Below are 16926 nucleotides of genomic sequence, written 5' to 3'. Positions count from 1 at the left end.
AGTACCCCAGAAGCTTATAGACAACAGTGGCCACATGAAGATCATTGGGAAATGCCCAATCCTTTGATTGGTTACGATGACCCCTATTATGATAACCATGACCCAAATGTTGACGCTGACATCAACAAAGAATGGTTCCAAGGAAGAGATGGATGGGACTAAACAGCTCGAACACTTGAAAAAGGGGGGGGGGGGGTCCTAGATATGTCCTGAAGCAACTCGGCCTTATCCATGCATGTCAAGAACACTTATTGTCCTTGTAGAAGCTTATCCGAAAGCAGCTTTGTCTTCAACCAGGCCCCTACCATCTCATGCAAAGCTGATTGTAAATTGTATCTGAATTTGGTTTGAGTTCCGTTGTCTATAAATAACTTCTTTGTATCTTTGTAATGGCAGAAGATAGCCTCCTTCAGAAATCCTTATGACCTATGTAAAGAGTTTGTTGAATCTAATAATATTAGTAAGTTTGTTGTATCTAGTTCTCTGTTCTATATTTCTTTAGCATTATATTTTCTTAACCAATTCCCATAATCTTCTTACACCCTCTTGCCCTTTATCTCTTCCACTCTCTATCTATAGATTGGTACTGCCTCTAGGCATTCGTAAACTACCGAACACAAAACAAATTATTGTACTACTGCCTCTAGGAATTCGTTAAACACCAACACAAAACAAATTATTGTTGTGAGGATCAGAATAAGATCTCTGCATTCTTTGATAAAATCATCAAGTAACTTCATAATGGATGTGCACTATAAGATTCCAATGCTGATGTATTTTAATTTGTCCATTTGTGGTTACCGCTTTTTTAACTTTTATTAGTGTTTGTTTGTCCATAAAAGGATCCTCCTCCTCTAGGGAAAACCGGATCAAGAAAGTATACATATACAGCAGGGGAAATCACTCGGAATTCAAGCGACTTTATACCAACAAATAAGATCAAGCAAAGATGTCTACTTCCAGAAGCTCAAAACTTCATATAGCCATGTTTCCCTGGTTTGCCTTTGGCCATTTCACTCCATTCCTCCACCTCTCCAACAAGCTTGCAGAGAGAGGCCATAGGGTATCCTTCTTACTTCCCAAAGGAGCACAAGCAAAGCTACAACATCTCAACCATTATCCAAACCTTATCAGCTTCTCTCCCCTTCTCGTTCCCCATGTAGATACCCTACCTCCTGGTGCCGAGACTGCCTCGGATGTTCCTTTTTCACTTCATATGCAACTTGCTATTGCTTTTAACCGAACCCAAAACCAAGTTGAAACCATTCTTACCACTCTCAAGCCTCACTTCATCTTCTTTGACTTCAGTTATTGGCTGCCAGCCCTTGCACACCAACTTGGCACCAAGGCCATACTCTATTCTGTGGTAAGCGCGGCCGCAATCACATTCATTATGGTTCCCGCTAAGAAGATGGAAAAGGATATGACTAATGAAGAGCTAATCCAACCGCCTTCAGGCTATCCTTCTTTGACAGTGGGGTTAAAATACAAGGAGTTCGAAATTGCAACAGTAAAAATACTTGCTGAAGATCAAGGAACTGGGGTGCCCATGTACTTTCGAATTACATCTAGCATAAAAGAGAGTGATGCGGTTGCCTTTAGAACATATCATGAGGTTGAGGGCCCATATTGTGACTATCTAAGGCAGCAGTACGCTAAGCCTGCGTTGCTAACGGGACCTGTCCTGACTGAAACACCAGAAACAAAGCTAGACGAAAAATGGACTAAATGGTTATGCAATTTTGAGCAAGGTACTGTGGTGTATTGTGCATTTGGGAGTCAAAATATACTACAAAAGGACCAATTTCAAGAGTTGCTTTCGGGATTCGAGCTATGTGGGCAGCCATTTTTGGTGGCTCTAAGTACTCCAGATGAATGCGCAACAATTGAAGAAGCTTTGCCAGAGGAGTTCGTAGAGAGAGTTAAAGGGAGAGGGTGGGTGTATGGGGGTTGGGTGCCACAAGCATTGATATTGGAGCACCCATCTGTAGGTTGTTCTGTGACCCATTGTGGTTATGGGTCCATGTGGGAGTCTCTTCTTAGTGATTGCCAAATAGTATGTGTTCCATACATTAATGATCAAATTTTGAATGCCAGATTAATGGTGGAAGAACTCAAGGTTGCAGTGGAGGTGGAGAGAGAAGATAATGGTTGGATTTCAAAGCAGAATTTGAGTGAGGCCATTATCTCTGTGTTGGACAATAACAGTGAAGTAGCTGGGATAGTGAAACATAATCATGCCAAATTGAAGGAGGTAATTACTAGCGAAGGCATGCAAGAGAGATATTTGGACACTTTCATTCAGAGCCTACAAGGTCTTTTGGATTGACTTGAGTGACTGTATGAACTCAACTACATCTTAATCACTTTCACTTGCCCGAAGAAGAGCAGTAGATGTTAGTTGTTGGCTGCTGCTAGAGTCCAGTGCACACATGGCAAGTCCTACATCAGATGTGGATTATTAAGAGCTATCTTTTATTGATTTTATCTATTGCTATTATTTTTTATTTAATGTGTTGATGTTATTGGTTTGAGTGCTCGTAGAGTCGTTGATGATTGATTAATGTGGGGTAACATTTGATGATCCTTATCAATTATCCATATCTTTTGCTTATCCCTATCAGATGCTGAGTTGTTTAGGAAAGTTGGGGTCTGTAAGGCCATTATGTGCTGAGTTGTTTAGGAAAGTTGGGATAGGTAGAGATTGAATTTCAAATCTCTTTATTTAAATATTAGACTTATTATATGTGCTTTGGGCGTGTAATAATACTATTTTTTATTTATTTGTTTTTTTGGTTTAGTGTTATAATGCTTAAAAGTGATATATAAATAACCGTGTATTTATTTTTATTTTTTAAATGAGGTAAGGTAACGTGGAATAATGTTTAAAAATGAGAAAGAATTATAAGAAGTTGAAACCCAATGGAACATTTAAATTTATTGATTGGGATAAAAATTGTGATAAGTAAAAAATTTTGATATCTGAACAAAAAAAAGATGATATACGTTAGTGTGGATGGATGGGGATTTGTGATAACTGTAGAGAATTTGGATAAAAAAAATAAATAAAAAATTGTAGAAATTTCGAAATAAGAATGAGTAGTTTTTATGTGAGGTAGGTTTTTTTTTTTTTTTTGAAGAAGTAATTTTGTACATTTTTTTTGGATAAAGATAATTGAATTTTTTTTTTTTTTTTTTTTTGAGAATGAGATAATTGAAGTATTTGAATTCAAATAGATAACAAATACAGATAGGAATCAAACATTTGAATACAAATGGGTAGTAAGAATAACTTTTTTTTTTCCTTTTGTACGTGAGATAGTATTACTGTTTTAACATTTTTTACTTTTTTGTAGGAAAAAAACTAAACTAAATGGTATGTTATTTCAGAATTTGTATGAGGATATTTTGGTACACTAAAAATTGAAGACGAAACAGAGAAATCATCTTGTTAATAGTAGAGATAAAAAATTAGAACCCACAAAAGAGTAAATAGTGTTTGAGACTAATTTTACTACTAGGCATACTTAATATAATAGTTACTCCATAAATATAAATACTTGTGAGATAAAAGACCATGTCATTATAGATGTCAATCTCTTTACTTGTAAATAATTAGTCATGTCACTATGCTTGCCGACATGACCAGGGACGGAGCTAAGCTTGGACTTTGGAGGGCAATATCCCCCCTTAATTTTTTATTTATTTAAAATATTAGTATATATATGTGTATTAATTTTAGCAATTTTGTTTTATAAAATTACACTTTTTCCCATAACAATATCATTGATTCTTTTAAGCATAATACTATAGTCACAAACTCTTCTACAATATTTTTACAAAGTGTTGAGATAACAAATTCTTATCAGTTTGTATCTAGGCTCACCACTTATATCATTATTTTACTTACCAATACCACTCACCACATCATTAATTTATAAAACAAGTTTGTATCCTTAACATTTTTCTCTTTTTAAAGGCCATAAAAAAATTTATATATCTAAACCAAAATATACAAGACCAAAAACATTAGTGCAATAACAAAAATTACCAATAGCAAAACTAAAAAAAATTAAGTCCAACCAAAAAATTTTACCCAAAACAAACAACCCGACCCTTTAAAAAAATTTAGCAAATTTTGTCCTTACCTAGCAGTAAACACACATCAAAGACCAACCAAAAAAAAAAAAACCCTCGGTGTCTAAGCAGCAAAGCTGGAGGCTAGAATTACCACTAGTAACCTGTAGCAAGCCGCCCCCCTAACTCCAAGTCCTAACTCCATCCCTGAACATGATAGTCCCATTGATGCCACTTTTTTTTTCTTTTTCTTTTTTTCACGAAATTGAAATCCACCATAAGACAATTCCCAAAATGCAAAGCTCACGCGGGAACAGTGGTATATGGCGATTTTGGACAGTTCTCTTCATTGTGGAATTTGTAAGATGGGCACGTGGATTGGGTTTTCAAAGATCTGGATCTCTTTGTTTGTTTTTTATTGGATAAATTGCAAAATACACTCCTAAAGTTTAGGAATGTTTAAATTTTACATCCTAATGTTTCAGAAATTAGATTTTATACCCTGAAATTACATTCCATTTGCATTAGAAATCTCTACCATTAGTTTTTGCTGTCATGTCTGTTAAGTAATAGGAAAGTTTATGAAGTGTACTAATGATCTAATTTTTTATTATAATAAAACTAATGATCCAATTGAAACAAGACAATTTGATATAATTATTACACCTTACACCTTAGATAAGTAACCTTAAAAACTTTAGATTATTTCTACCAAACTAGTAAATAATTTAATTCTATCTTTTACCTCAAAAAATAAAATAATTTAATTAATTATTTTTTTTTTTTTACCTGAAAGGATGAGCAAACCCAGACAAGCAAAAACAACAAACACTGACGAACAACCCAAAAAAAAAAAAAAAAAAACGACGAACATGATGAACAAACCAAAAAAATCAAATACAAAAGATTGAAACCCTCAACAAACAGATTACCACAGATTCAAACCCAGAAAACACAACCATAAGATTGGAATGCAAAATAATTAATCGAACCTAAGAAAATTGAATTAAAAATGAAATAGATTTAATGAACAAAGAATGATGGAAAAAAAATACCAAACCAAGGTTTTCCTTTCGCTCTCAATTGAAGAGATCTAAGGGCACTTCGCCAAATAATCCAATCCACAAAGTCGTGACCCATCAGAGCACAACAACCCATTTACCCATTAACTGTCATGACCCATCTGAACAAAATTAAAATACCCATCACCCACTCTTCTCCAGTGTTTGCCGAGCCACTGATCTTCTAGTTGAGAGACCATGATTCCAGATATGGTCTCTTCAATCTCATTGTCAACCTTCTAGCCACCGATCTTTGAAACCACCGAAAAATCAAGATGAGTAGCGATAGCGAGGCCGAAGAGAGCAAGGAAGAAGTCGAAGAACTTGGGGATGAAGTGAGCAGCTGATGATCTTGAATAACCGCAGTAGCCATAGTAGCCCAGCATTTTGAGTATTGGAATTCTCTCTTTTGGCCTCACCAATTTGTGGAGTAATTACTTAATATTTTTTTTATTCGAGGTTAATTTTAAAAATTTTATCATAGGATTATATCTTCTTCTTATATCCTCTATACCTACAAAATTTTTAAAAAATTAAAGATCAATAGGTATATCATCAATAAATTGTTTAAATTTCTAGTTTTTGTAGTTTAAAATTATTCATAAAATATAAGCTTATAAATCATGTAGTATATAATATCCGATTGATATAAAATTTGACATGTGTATTAAAAGTGTAAAAAATATGCAATTTAACAGTTAAATTTTCAAAATATGTAGTAATATTTATTTTATTGTGTAAGGTTATACCCTTAAATTACAACCAATTTTGTAACTAATTTTAGTTTAGTTCTTTCATTATTTTGACTATTGTTGTGTGGGTATTAATTGAGATTGTACAGGTTGGATTTGATGTTAGGAATTTTTTGGATTCCCAAAAAATGTTAAAGAAAAATATTTGAATTATTTTATTTTTTGTTTTAAGTTTATGTGATTTTGAATTTTAAAGAATTTAATTTTAATTATTTACAGTGTTTTAGGTTTTTTTTTTTATTGAGATGGAATAGTTGAAATAATTAAATCCACGTGTCATGTTTCAATTGAATCATTAGTAGACTTCATAAGCTTATGTGGCACTTAACAAACATGTCAACAAAAACTAATAGAAGCAGCTGCTAATGCAAACAAGATGTGACTTCAAGGAGTAAAATTCAAATTTTGAAACGTTAGAATGTAAAATCCAAACACTCCCAAACTTCAAGGGTGTGTTTTGCAATTTACCTTTTTTTTTTTTTTTTTTTTTGTGATTGGTGGCTTGAAGTGGATGCACATAAGTGCATTGATAAAATTTCCCAAGTTAATACCCATCCAAATTATGAGTCCAAGTTCAACTTGGAATTTTTTTTTTTTTTTTTCCTGAGAATACTAAGTATTTTAACACATACACAAGAGTTGTGCCCTTTTGGATATACACCACTGTCAGTTTCTTTAAGACCTTCTTCCATTGAAATTGTTGTTTAAGCTCCACTTGGTCTCTTAAGTGGATAAACTTATACCTTAGTCGACTTTAGCCTAATATATATATATATATATATATATACACACATTGTTTTGACTTTGTCACTTGTACGGGTAGCCGCATATTGTCTAGGGTTCTAAGCCGTGCTTTGTTTTTTAGAGAGATTTTTATGTTTCTTTAGTCACGTGCTTTAGGTAAGTGAGAGCTCTTTAGGTGTTTGGGCTTTGTGAGAGTGTTTTGATACCACCTTTGTAATCTCTTTCTTTTGTTAGTGAAACTTTCTGAATTGTACTCAATTTTCAAATCGTTTTATATGGAAATAAAGACTCGGTTTAATGCTTCACTTCGTATTTTTTGGTCTAATAATGCTACTGAATATTTTCACACATCTTTGTCTCAATTTTTTGATGATCATGGTATAATTCACCAATCTTCATGCCCCATACTCTACAACATAATGGTGTTGCTAAATGCAAAACGTGTCATTTGTTAGAGGTTACTCGTGCCTTAAAGTTTCATTGTGTGTTCCCAAATCATATTGGAATAATGTTGTTCTCACTGCCTATCACATGATTAATCGTATGCACTATTCTAGGTGGTCAGATCCCTTATATTGTGCTCTCTCCTGATGAACCTTTGTTTCATCTACCTCCTAAGATCATTGGTTGTGTGTACTATGTTCATATCTTAGGTCCAGGAAGTGACAAACTTGATCCTCGATCCATTAAATGTGTTTTTCTTGGGTATTCTCATACTCAAAAAGAATACCGATGTTACTCACATACTCTTCGTCGTCGTTTCATTAGTGCTGATGTCACATTTGATAAATCTTAGTCCTATTTCTCTCCTTCGGTTGCTAGTGACAATTCTCCTCCTTGTCTTCCTCTCCTACCACCTGTTTCTCCTATTGAATCTCCTTAGAAATCACTCCAAGTTTATCGTCATCGATAGAAACCTCCAACGACGACTTCTTCCCTGCCTAGTGACCCATCTCCTGATCCTGCCTCTCTTCCAATTGCTTTGCGCAAAGGTAAGCATTCTTGTACCTCTTATCCTATCTCTCAGTTTGTCTCTTATGGTCAATTGTCTTCATCTCTCTATACTTTTACCACATCCTTGAATTCTACTATTGTTCCTAAGTCTGTCCAAGAGGCTAGGTCTATCTCTAGTTATAAGTCTCCTATGGAGGCAGAAATCTCTGCCCTGTCTGAAAATGCTACCTGGTCTTTAGTTACTCATCCTCCAGGGAAAACTACTATTGGTTGTCGTTGGGTCTAAACTGTGAATTATTTTCCTAATGGTTCTATTGAGCGCTTGAAGGCTTTATTAGTTGCCAAAGGATATACCCAAACATACGGTGTCGACTATGCTGAGACATTCTTGCCTGTTGCTAAAATTTCTTCTATTCGGATTTTGATCTCCTTAGCTACTAATTTGGGCAGGTCATTATTTCAGTTAGATGTTAAAAATGCATTCTTGAATGGTAATTCGAAGGAAAAGGTGTATATGGAGCAACCACCTGGGTTTGTTGGGTTTGTTGCTTAAGGGGAGTCTGGAAATGTGTGTAGGTTGCATAGGGCCATCTATGGTCTTAAAAAATATCCCAGAGCTTGGTTTCGTAAATTCAGCAAAATAGTGTTAAAGTTTGGACTGCAACGTTGCCATTTTGATCACTCTGTGTTTTCTCATATATACCTCTACAAGAGAAAAGATTTTGTTGATAGTATATGTTGATGATATTATAATCACCGGTGATGACAAGAAGAGTATTTTTGTTTTGAAAAGATACTTTCAAAATTCCTTTCGAACTAAGGATCTGGGTAAACTTCATTATTTATTGGGTATTGAGGTAGCACGATCTAAAGAAGGCATCAATTTATAACAATAAAGGAAGAATGTGTTTGAAATTTTGGAAGAAATTGGCTTGTTAGGATCTAAACCAATGGAGACTCCTATGGATCCTAATGTCAAATTGTATGAAGATCAAGGGGAGTTGTTATCTAATCTTGAGAGATATCATTGCCTAGTTGGCAAACTGAATTACCTCACAATTGCTCGCCCAAATATATCATTTCTGATTAGTGTTTTGAGCCAATATATGAAAGATCATCGCCTTCCACATTGGGAGGTATTTATTCAAATTGTGAGGTATCTTAAAGCACATCTAGGTCGTGGTCTTTTGTATAAAGTTAATGGTCACCTGTGAGTAGAAACCTACACTAATGCTAATTGGGCAGGATCACCATCAAATAGAAAATCCACTACTGGGAATTGCTAGATCTAGTGCAGAGGCTTAGTATAGAACCATGGCACACACATCATGTGAGCTTATGTGGATTAAGCATTTACTTGAGGAATTAAAATTTGTTGTGAAGCTGCCTATGACTATGCATTGTGATAATCAAGTAGCAATTTACATTGCCTACAATCCTGTGTTCCATGAGCAAACCAAACATATTGAAGTAGATTGTCATATTACTCAGGAGAAAGTAGAATATGGTGTAATTGCTATTCCATATGTTTCTATAAGAGTCCAAATTGCTGATATGTTTACCAGAGCTTTATGTAAGACTCATTTGGGTTATTTTGTAACAAGCTAGGATTGTTTGATATAAACTCTCCAGCTTGAGGGGGAGTGTTATGAGTATTAGGGGCAAAACAATAATATCATGTACTTTATATATATAAATAATGTTTTATGTGTTAGGGTTGACTTATCAAACCCTAAACACTTTCACCTTTAACAACAATATTAAATAGAATGATTTGGATAAGTTATAGTGTTTATTGTTATATATTTTATTTTTAACTTTTTTTTTCTTCTCTTTTTTTTTTTTTTTATTCAACATTTAAATTCAACCAAATCCCACATATATATCATTAAATTATTTATATTTTCTCTCCTTTTTTATTTTAAAAAATTAAACATATAAAATTTTGCTTAAATTCAATAAATAAAATTGTCCTCATAAAGTGGAGTAATGCTAGGGAAACACTCATTCTCACACCCAATGCATCAAAGGAAAAATAGAATACAAAACAAATGCCAATTTAGAAACACTAAATTAAAATAATAATAAAATTAATGAGGATATCTAACCAAATATAAAATAAAGAAACTAATAATGCATATTTAATGCGATAGAATCATCATCAAATTTTGGAAAACGATCAGTTGCCAATGGAGAGAGAGAGATGGTAAAGAAAAAAAATACAAAGTAATAAAAAGTAGATTAAAAAAAATCAAACTTTAATTAGTAACCATTAATTGAAAAACAAAGAGGTTGTAAGGAGAACTAAAAAATAAAATAGAGATAACCATACAGACAACATTAAAAATTTTACGGTGTAGTAAAATAAAAAGTTACATTCACTTAAAAAATTAAATCAATAGTCAACAATTAAATACAATCATAGTACTAAATTTAAACTTAAAACTAATCAAACTCTAACCATGAAAACCATATTTCTAATCGTAACTAAAAAAGAGATGTTCTCTAGTAATAATAGAAATTACATAAGAAATAAAATTTAAAAAAAATTAAAATCTCTTTTTTGACATTTCATTTAACCTTTTATATATATATATATATATATATATATATATTAAAATTGTTGTTTCCCATGATTATCATTTCAATGTTATTGCTATGATTAATTCTGGTGAATATGAACTGTATCCAGGAAGGATTAATCCCTTCCAAATATTTTGAAAAATCAACTGAAAGATTGGTTTCTACTAATGGTACTCAAATAAAGATTAGATATGAATTGAATAATGCTCATGTTTGTCATGATAATGTCTATTTCAAGATTCCCTCTGTTCTTGTTAAAAACATGATTGATAAAGTGATTCTTGGACTTCCATTTATAAATGCTTTGTATCCCTTTCTTGTTGAACATGATGGAATTACTACTGATCCTTTTGGACAAAAAGTTCAATTCAAATTTGCTTCAAAGTTTGAAATTGATACTGATGATGCTTTGAATATGATTCATGCTAAAACCAAACATCTAAACTTCCTTAAACATCTAAATTCAAATTTGCTTCAAATGTTGATTTTACTGCTGACTTGAAATATAGTGTTTCTATTGATTTTCTTCAAAATATATTCAAGGTCCACCGCACAATAGGCTTTGGCCCCCAAAACATGAGGCGGTTGTTGAATCATGCTTGATCCACCTTCTCTTGATGCTATTGTGGAACTTCTATCCATTTTCTTGATGCCTCCATTTTTTTGAACCATTTTACTTTGTTGGATCCGTGGAAATACTTTGCCTTTGCTGGAACCAATGATCTCCTAGGCTTTGCTGGAATTGAAGGTGTACTCAGCTTTTCTTTCCTGGAGCTAAGGATCTCCCAAACTTTACTTCCAGGAGTCAAGGATCTTGTCTATTTTACTAACCTATGACATGTGATATTATTATCAACTTGCTGCAAAATTATTTAGCCCCACAATGTGAGGCAATAGCTTTTGCTATGTAATTTACATTTCATCAAGCCTCTTTGATTCGCTTACTTCTCTTTCTTCTTTTTCTTTTTTAAAAAATGAAACAATATCATGAAATTTTTTTTAAAAAAAAAGAAAATACATTAGCCCCCAAAAGTGGGAGCCATTGCTTTATTATGTAGCTCATACAATCTTCATTTCATCAATCTCTATTTTTTTTTTTTTTGGCTCACTTCTCCATTTTTTTTTTTTTAGCAATGAGACAATATTATTTTTGTTTAAATATTACTACATGACCCCCTTTTAAAAGAAAAAAAAAAAAAAGAGTAGGGGCAATGACCCATTATGTTCAAATTGTAAAATGGAGAAAATAATGACACATAAAACTTATCTTGTGTTGGAAAGTTCCCCAAAATTCCATATAGAGTCACTTGGTGGGACGTTCCTTGAAAGAAACCGTACTTTTAGGATCTTGATGTTGAATGCACTAAGAGAAATTTTCCTTCCTCTTGGTGTTTCCTAGCTTTGGAGCCACGCTTGCAAAGGGACTGCTTCTTCCCTCTACTTTTTCCCAGTCCCCAACGAAGTCGCCAAAATGTGAGGGTCTTTTTTAGACAGTACCCAGGCCCAAGTAGAAACAAGGATCCTAGGCCCTTTAACAAGGATCCTTGGCCCTTTACTTGTTGTTTTGGTGGACTAGGCTTGGTTCACCGCAGCTAAATGGGACTGATTACACACCAAGTTGTGCGCAAGTCACATAAAGCTCCTCAAGACTAAAATGTGATTCCTCCTAAGTAATAAAAAATACAACTATAAGTGTTTTAGTATCATAAAATGACCCTTTACTCTTACAAAATAAGTAAAATAAATATTCATAATATTCTCAATGAGAAAGAGATTGAAATAGAATATTTAAGACTTATCTTTTATTGTATAAACATTTAAAAAAATTCCTTCATTTGATACCCAGGGCGTATTGTTGTGGGATCCCAGGGCGTACTAGGCCTGTAAGAACCCAGAATCTCTAGTTCTCTGAACTATATGATCTTTCTCCATGCTTATTATGCAATAGAGTTTTGTCCTTTCCATTTACCTCTATAGGTCCTGCATAAAAAACACACTATACAATATACATATCTTCAAATAATTATTAGTTTCTTAGATTAGGATATACATTTTAATACATATACATATATGTAAATGAATTTCATGAGAATGATTCAGCCACGAAGATCCTGGCCCCAATTCTCACAGACTTAGTGCTTTTGCACAAGACTTGTGGAATTTGGAACTCAAGTCCGAGTGACTTCGCTTGGGCATTGCCTTCCAAGATGGTTAGATCAGAAGGATTTTTGTGAGAGAGAGTGATATCTGATGTGTGCATGGTTTGGCATATGTTTCTTTGGAGGCTAAGTGTGTCCAAGGCCCAAGTTGAGTAAGGACCCTGGTAAAATGACTCAGCTTTTGGCTGAGTAAAAGGAAAAACTAACAAGCAAGAATATATGTATTGAACAGCAAGAAAGCAGCAAAGGAAAACAATGTGATAAAGAAACACACGAAATAACTGTTAAGGATCCTCCAATCACTATGAAATATTTCATTATTTTTCTTATTTGTGGATTACAATGTGCTCACTAAGACGTGTTATAAGGTCGAAATAAGCTCAAAAATTACAGACTTAGGTGGCTATCTAAACCTCTAAGACTTGTAAAGTTTAAATCCCTTTAAATCCAAATATGTTCTATAGTGGCTGTTTCTCGGTAACCGGGCGCTGTTTTCTGCTTTCTTTGAGTTTTTGACAGAGTTTTCTTAAACGATTCTTGTTCTGATTTCTTATTTCTCAATCCCCCTTCAATGTTGGCTGCCTTCCCCTTTTATAATGTCATTTTAGGGTTTGGATACCATTGATTCTCCCCCCTTAGTTCCCTGGGTACCAAAGCCCCTGTTATATCAGCCACTTTAATGGCTGGTTCCTTCCCTGTTTCTGATAGTTTTCTTCTTTTAGTGTTGTTTCTTTAAAAGTCACTTGCTGACTTTCCATTCCGGGGCGTCCTTGGGCAGCTAACCTTCAATCTCTCTTCTTTCAAAGCTTCTTACTTTTCAGACTCAACTTTTGGTTGTCTTTCCTTGCTGTCATTTTTTCCAAGTGAGCGGAATCCATTTCTGCTGGGTTAAAGGTTTTCCCAGCCACTTTCCCTTATAGTTCTTCATTTTGGGTTCCCCGAGGTACCAGCCTTTTGTTCATGAATTGTCACTCTCCAAGCTCTCTGGTTCTTTGTTGCACCACTGGGTGCTTGAGAAGGACATATTTGTTCTTCATTTCTTGTATTTTATGGTACCCCTCTTGAGCTGTCTCAATCTCACGTTAGCTGTGCTGCACGTCCCGAGGATCCGGAGCCTCTGGTAGCCTCTGGGTATCCTGACCCAATTCTTTCACTGAACTTTGCTGGATTTTTTAATGGTTTTTTTGCTGAAAATCTGAACATAAATAGGGCCTTAATGTTGATTCTTCTTGCTGCTTGAATTGGGCCTTCTTTACTTTTCATGGAATGGGCTTTCTTGTGAAATTTTGGACCTCAACACAATCCAAATTCTTCATCTAATCTATCTAATCCTTATTTTTTACGTGTAGTGTTGAAATAAAATTAGATTAACATTATTATTTTTATTTGCTAGGATATATTTCTTAAATTAAGGGATAGTATTTAACATACAAAAATTTAATTCAAATAAAATTTTATCATCTAAATTTTAGAATTTTAATTCTACTCTAACTAAAAGTCTATTTTAAAATTTTTCTAAATTTAAATCTCATCCCACGTTTTCATTGTTTTTATTTTCCTCAAGTTGCAACCTACATTTTACATGTTAATTATTATTAAATAAATAATATTTTATTATAATATCAAGTTACAAAACTCTTGATTAAGGGATTAGATTTAACAAAAATTATAATCCTACAAGATGTAATCCATATCACAAAATCATAATCATAAACATCTGCCTACTCACACCACGAAAATAGTACAAGAGTATCTGTGCATAAGAGGAATTATGGATAGACTAACAATTCTTTAAAAACATTAGGCACGAAGAGTTGGAGGCCTTCTTTCAATCAAACTTCTATATGATGTATCTAACACCTTAATAATATAGGTGTGACCCTGAATGAAATAATAAAACTTCAATCACGATGCTAGGTGAGTAATGAAAGCTTTAACGATGCTAATGGATGTGTGAATTTTCTTTTCTTTTCAAGTTAGCCTTTTTTTAAAGTGGTTTTATTTTATAATGAGACATATTTTTATATAAAAGGGATAATTACAGTAAACCAACTTATGGTATGACCCATTTTCACTTTGTCTACCCATGGTTTAAACATTTACACTTTGCCCACCTAAGGTTAGTTCTGTTAGCCTTCCGTAACCCACCTCTCCGTTTGCCGTTAGAAAAACACATTTTTAGGCAAAAACAAATATAACAAGAATAAAAAAATCTAGGGTTTGAATTTTTTTTGAAAGAGCTTGGATTATGGGGTTTTGTGTCTTTATGCAAACTACTAGTCCTCTGCTAAAATTCCTTTGAAAAATAATCAAGAAAGAAGGAAGGCAAGAAAGATAGGGTAGCGGCCAACAAGGACAAAGACAACAACACATGTTTCAAGAGCTGAGTTCAAGGGTTTGGTTGTGTTTAATGATCTATTTCTTTAACGAATAAAGCAAACTTACTATTACAATGACATTTGGATCCTAGATGTGAGCACATGTTCATGGACTCAGCTTGATATATGTGGCCAATACCCCAATGGCCAATACAATACTTCCATATGCAAAATGTTTGGAAACCATTGGAATCAAGAAAAGAGACAGTTCCCAAGAGAGGACGAAAATAACTTGGTACAAAATTATCTTGTAGATACATTGCATCCAAAGAGAAGAACTGCGAGTTCAAAGGCATGGGAGGTTGAATCAGAACAAGAAGAAAATTCTCTTTCACTTTCCCAGCATTCATCTCCCTCACAATCTGATCAAGAACAAACCCCACTTAAGAAATCTGCTGATTCCATCTTAGGCTCAGATATTTTACATTCTATGCAAACTCAAATATTTTATGATCTCTTTAAGCAAACTCACTACTCTTTCACAACTTCTCTCCCTCTCTCTACTCAAATATTTTACATTTCTTCATGAAAATAAGATCAAAACGACTACTCAGGCCTTTCCCGATGGGTTGATCTCTCTGCTCCAGACGAACCCATTGACAATCAAGCATGGTTCTGCAATCCAGGTCAGACCCACTTACTCCTTGTTCATTTCCCAAGAAATCCAAATGGAAAACTAAAATTATGAATCTAAAATGGGTTGTGGGAAGAAGGGATGAGTGAGACAAAGAGAGAAATCAAAGATTGACAGAGAGATGCGAGTGAGATAGAGAAATGATGAACCAAATGTGTTGATCTTGTTTATTTGATTTTTTTCTGTTATTTTTTGTTTTTAAAGGAGAGAGACATAAAAGTGAAGATAAAACACATTTTTACCCCTAACTTTAACAGAGGTGGGTAGCGGATGGGTAACGGATTGAAGTTCAGGTGAGCAAAGTGTAAATGTTTAAACCACAGATAGGCAAAGTGAAAACAGGTCATACCACAGGTGGGTTTACTGTAATTATCCCTATATAAAAATTTTCCTACTTTCAATTTGATCTTTACTTTGTTTTACATAGGGTATACAAATTATTTTTTATTGATTTTACTCATCATACAAATTGTTGTTCACAAGAATAGCCCAAGAAAGGATGCACTATCGGCATGCAAGACCTCGCCAAAAGGTATTACTACTCAATTCCCATCTTATGTTAATGTTAAAGGAGGTATTTTCAATTATCCATAAAAAATTATTGCCAAAGTCATAACTCTTATTAACATGCTTGCAGTTACGAGTGATTCAATTTTTGGCTATGATCTCCAAATTTCAGGTAACGTACTACAAGTATTGCAACCCTTCTCTATTTTTCTTATATAATTGGTGTTATTTCTATATAGATATGGAAGTGGGACACTACAATGCTTTGGGTTAGAATATTTGGTGTATTTATCAATGGTTTTACCTGAATGTGCCAATCAAGTAAATTAACCTTGATCTCTATCTTTAATTTTCATCGGACAAAAATCACTTTGTTTTAGTTTCCAATATTTAGATTTGCATGTCTTAGTGCATTGTCATTTCTTTTTAGAAAATTTAGGTAGATTTATGCTAAACATAGAGGTATGGTGTTTCATAATAACTCCTAATAGAATTAAAATTCTAATCAATAATAACCGGAATTATTTATGATTCCCCCCTTTTTTATCCACGTGTCATTTTGATTAGGTTTTGTACATACAATAATTTCATGTAGTTTGAAATACTCTCTATGACTTAACTTTCAAATTTGTTTATAAGAAGTTATTGCTATTTTGAGATCTTCATTCTTCTTCTTTTTTAGGTATTTTAGTTTATTTCATGCAATTCATGCTTTTAAATTAAGCCGCGAGGGAGTAATATATATATATATATATATATATATATATATATATATCATATGATTTAGTTCCAAAACTTTTTTTTTATTCATTTTGCTCATCATTTATTTATTAATACTTATATATATTTAATTTTGCAAAAAGATTCGTAAAGGGTTCTATAAAGCCAAACATGTGGAGCATAAAGCCAAACATGTGAAGTCATGAAGTTTCTAAAAGAAAAAAGTTTTGAAATCATAAATGGTGTTTATATAAACTGACTCAATTATATTTGTAAATTAATGTGGTTTTATTTGTATGGTTCATTAATTATGATTTCTTTACATATAACTTTTTAATTAAGCCGTGCATCGCACAG

At 33.4% G+C, this 16926-nt stretch overlaps 1 protein-coding gene across 1 annotated transcript; it reads left to right on the top strand.

Annotated features, from left to right (window-relative positions):
* Positions 1-443: 443 nt before the first annotated feature.
* On the top strand, positions 444-2614 carry LOC115952568 (UDP-glycosyltransferase 79B9-like). The gene is made up of 2 exons (XM_031069740.1): positions 444-460; positions 843-2614. The coding sequence occupies exon 2, from the start codon at positions 950-952 to the stop codon at positions 2327-2329; it is 1380 nt and encodes a 459-aa protein (XP_030925600.1). The 5' UTR covers positions 444-460; positions 843-949; the 3' UTR covers positions 2330-2614.
* Positions 2615-16926: the final 14312 nt, after the last annotated feature.

This window comes from Quercus lobata, chromosome 7 (genome assembly GCF_001633185.2).
Source record: "Quercus lobata isolate SW786 chromosome 7, ValleyOak3.0 Primary Assembly, whole genome shotgun sequence".
NCBI lineage: Eukaryota > Viridiplantae > Streptophyta > Magnoliopsida > Fagales > Fagaceae > Quercus > Quercus lobata.
Note: the sequence above shows the minus strand (reverse complement) of the source record. Positions and strands in the feature narration are given on the sequence as shown.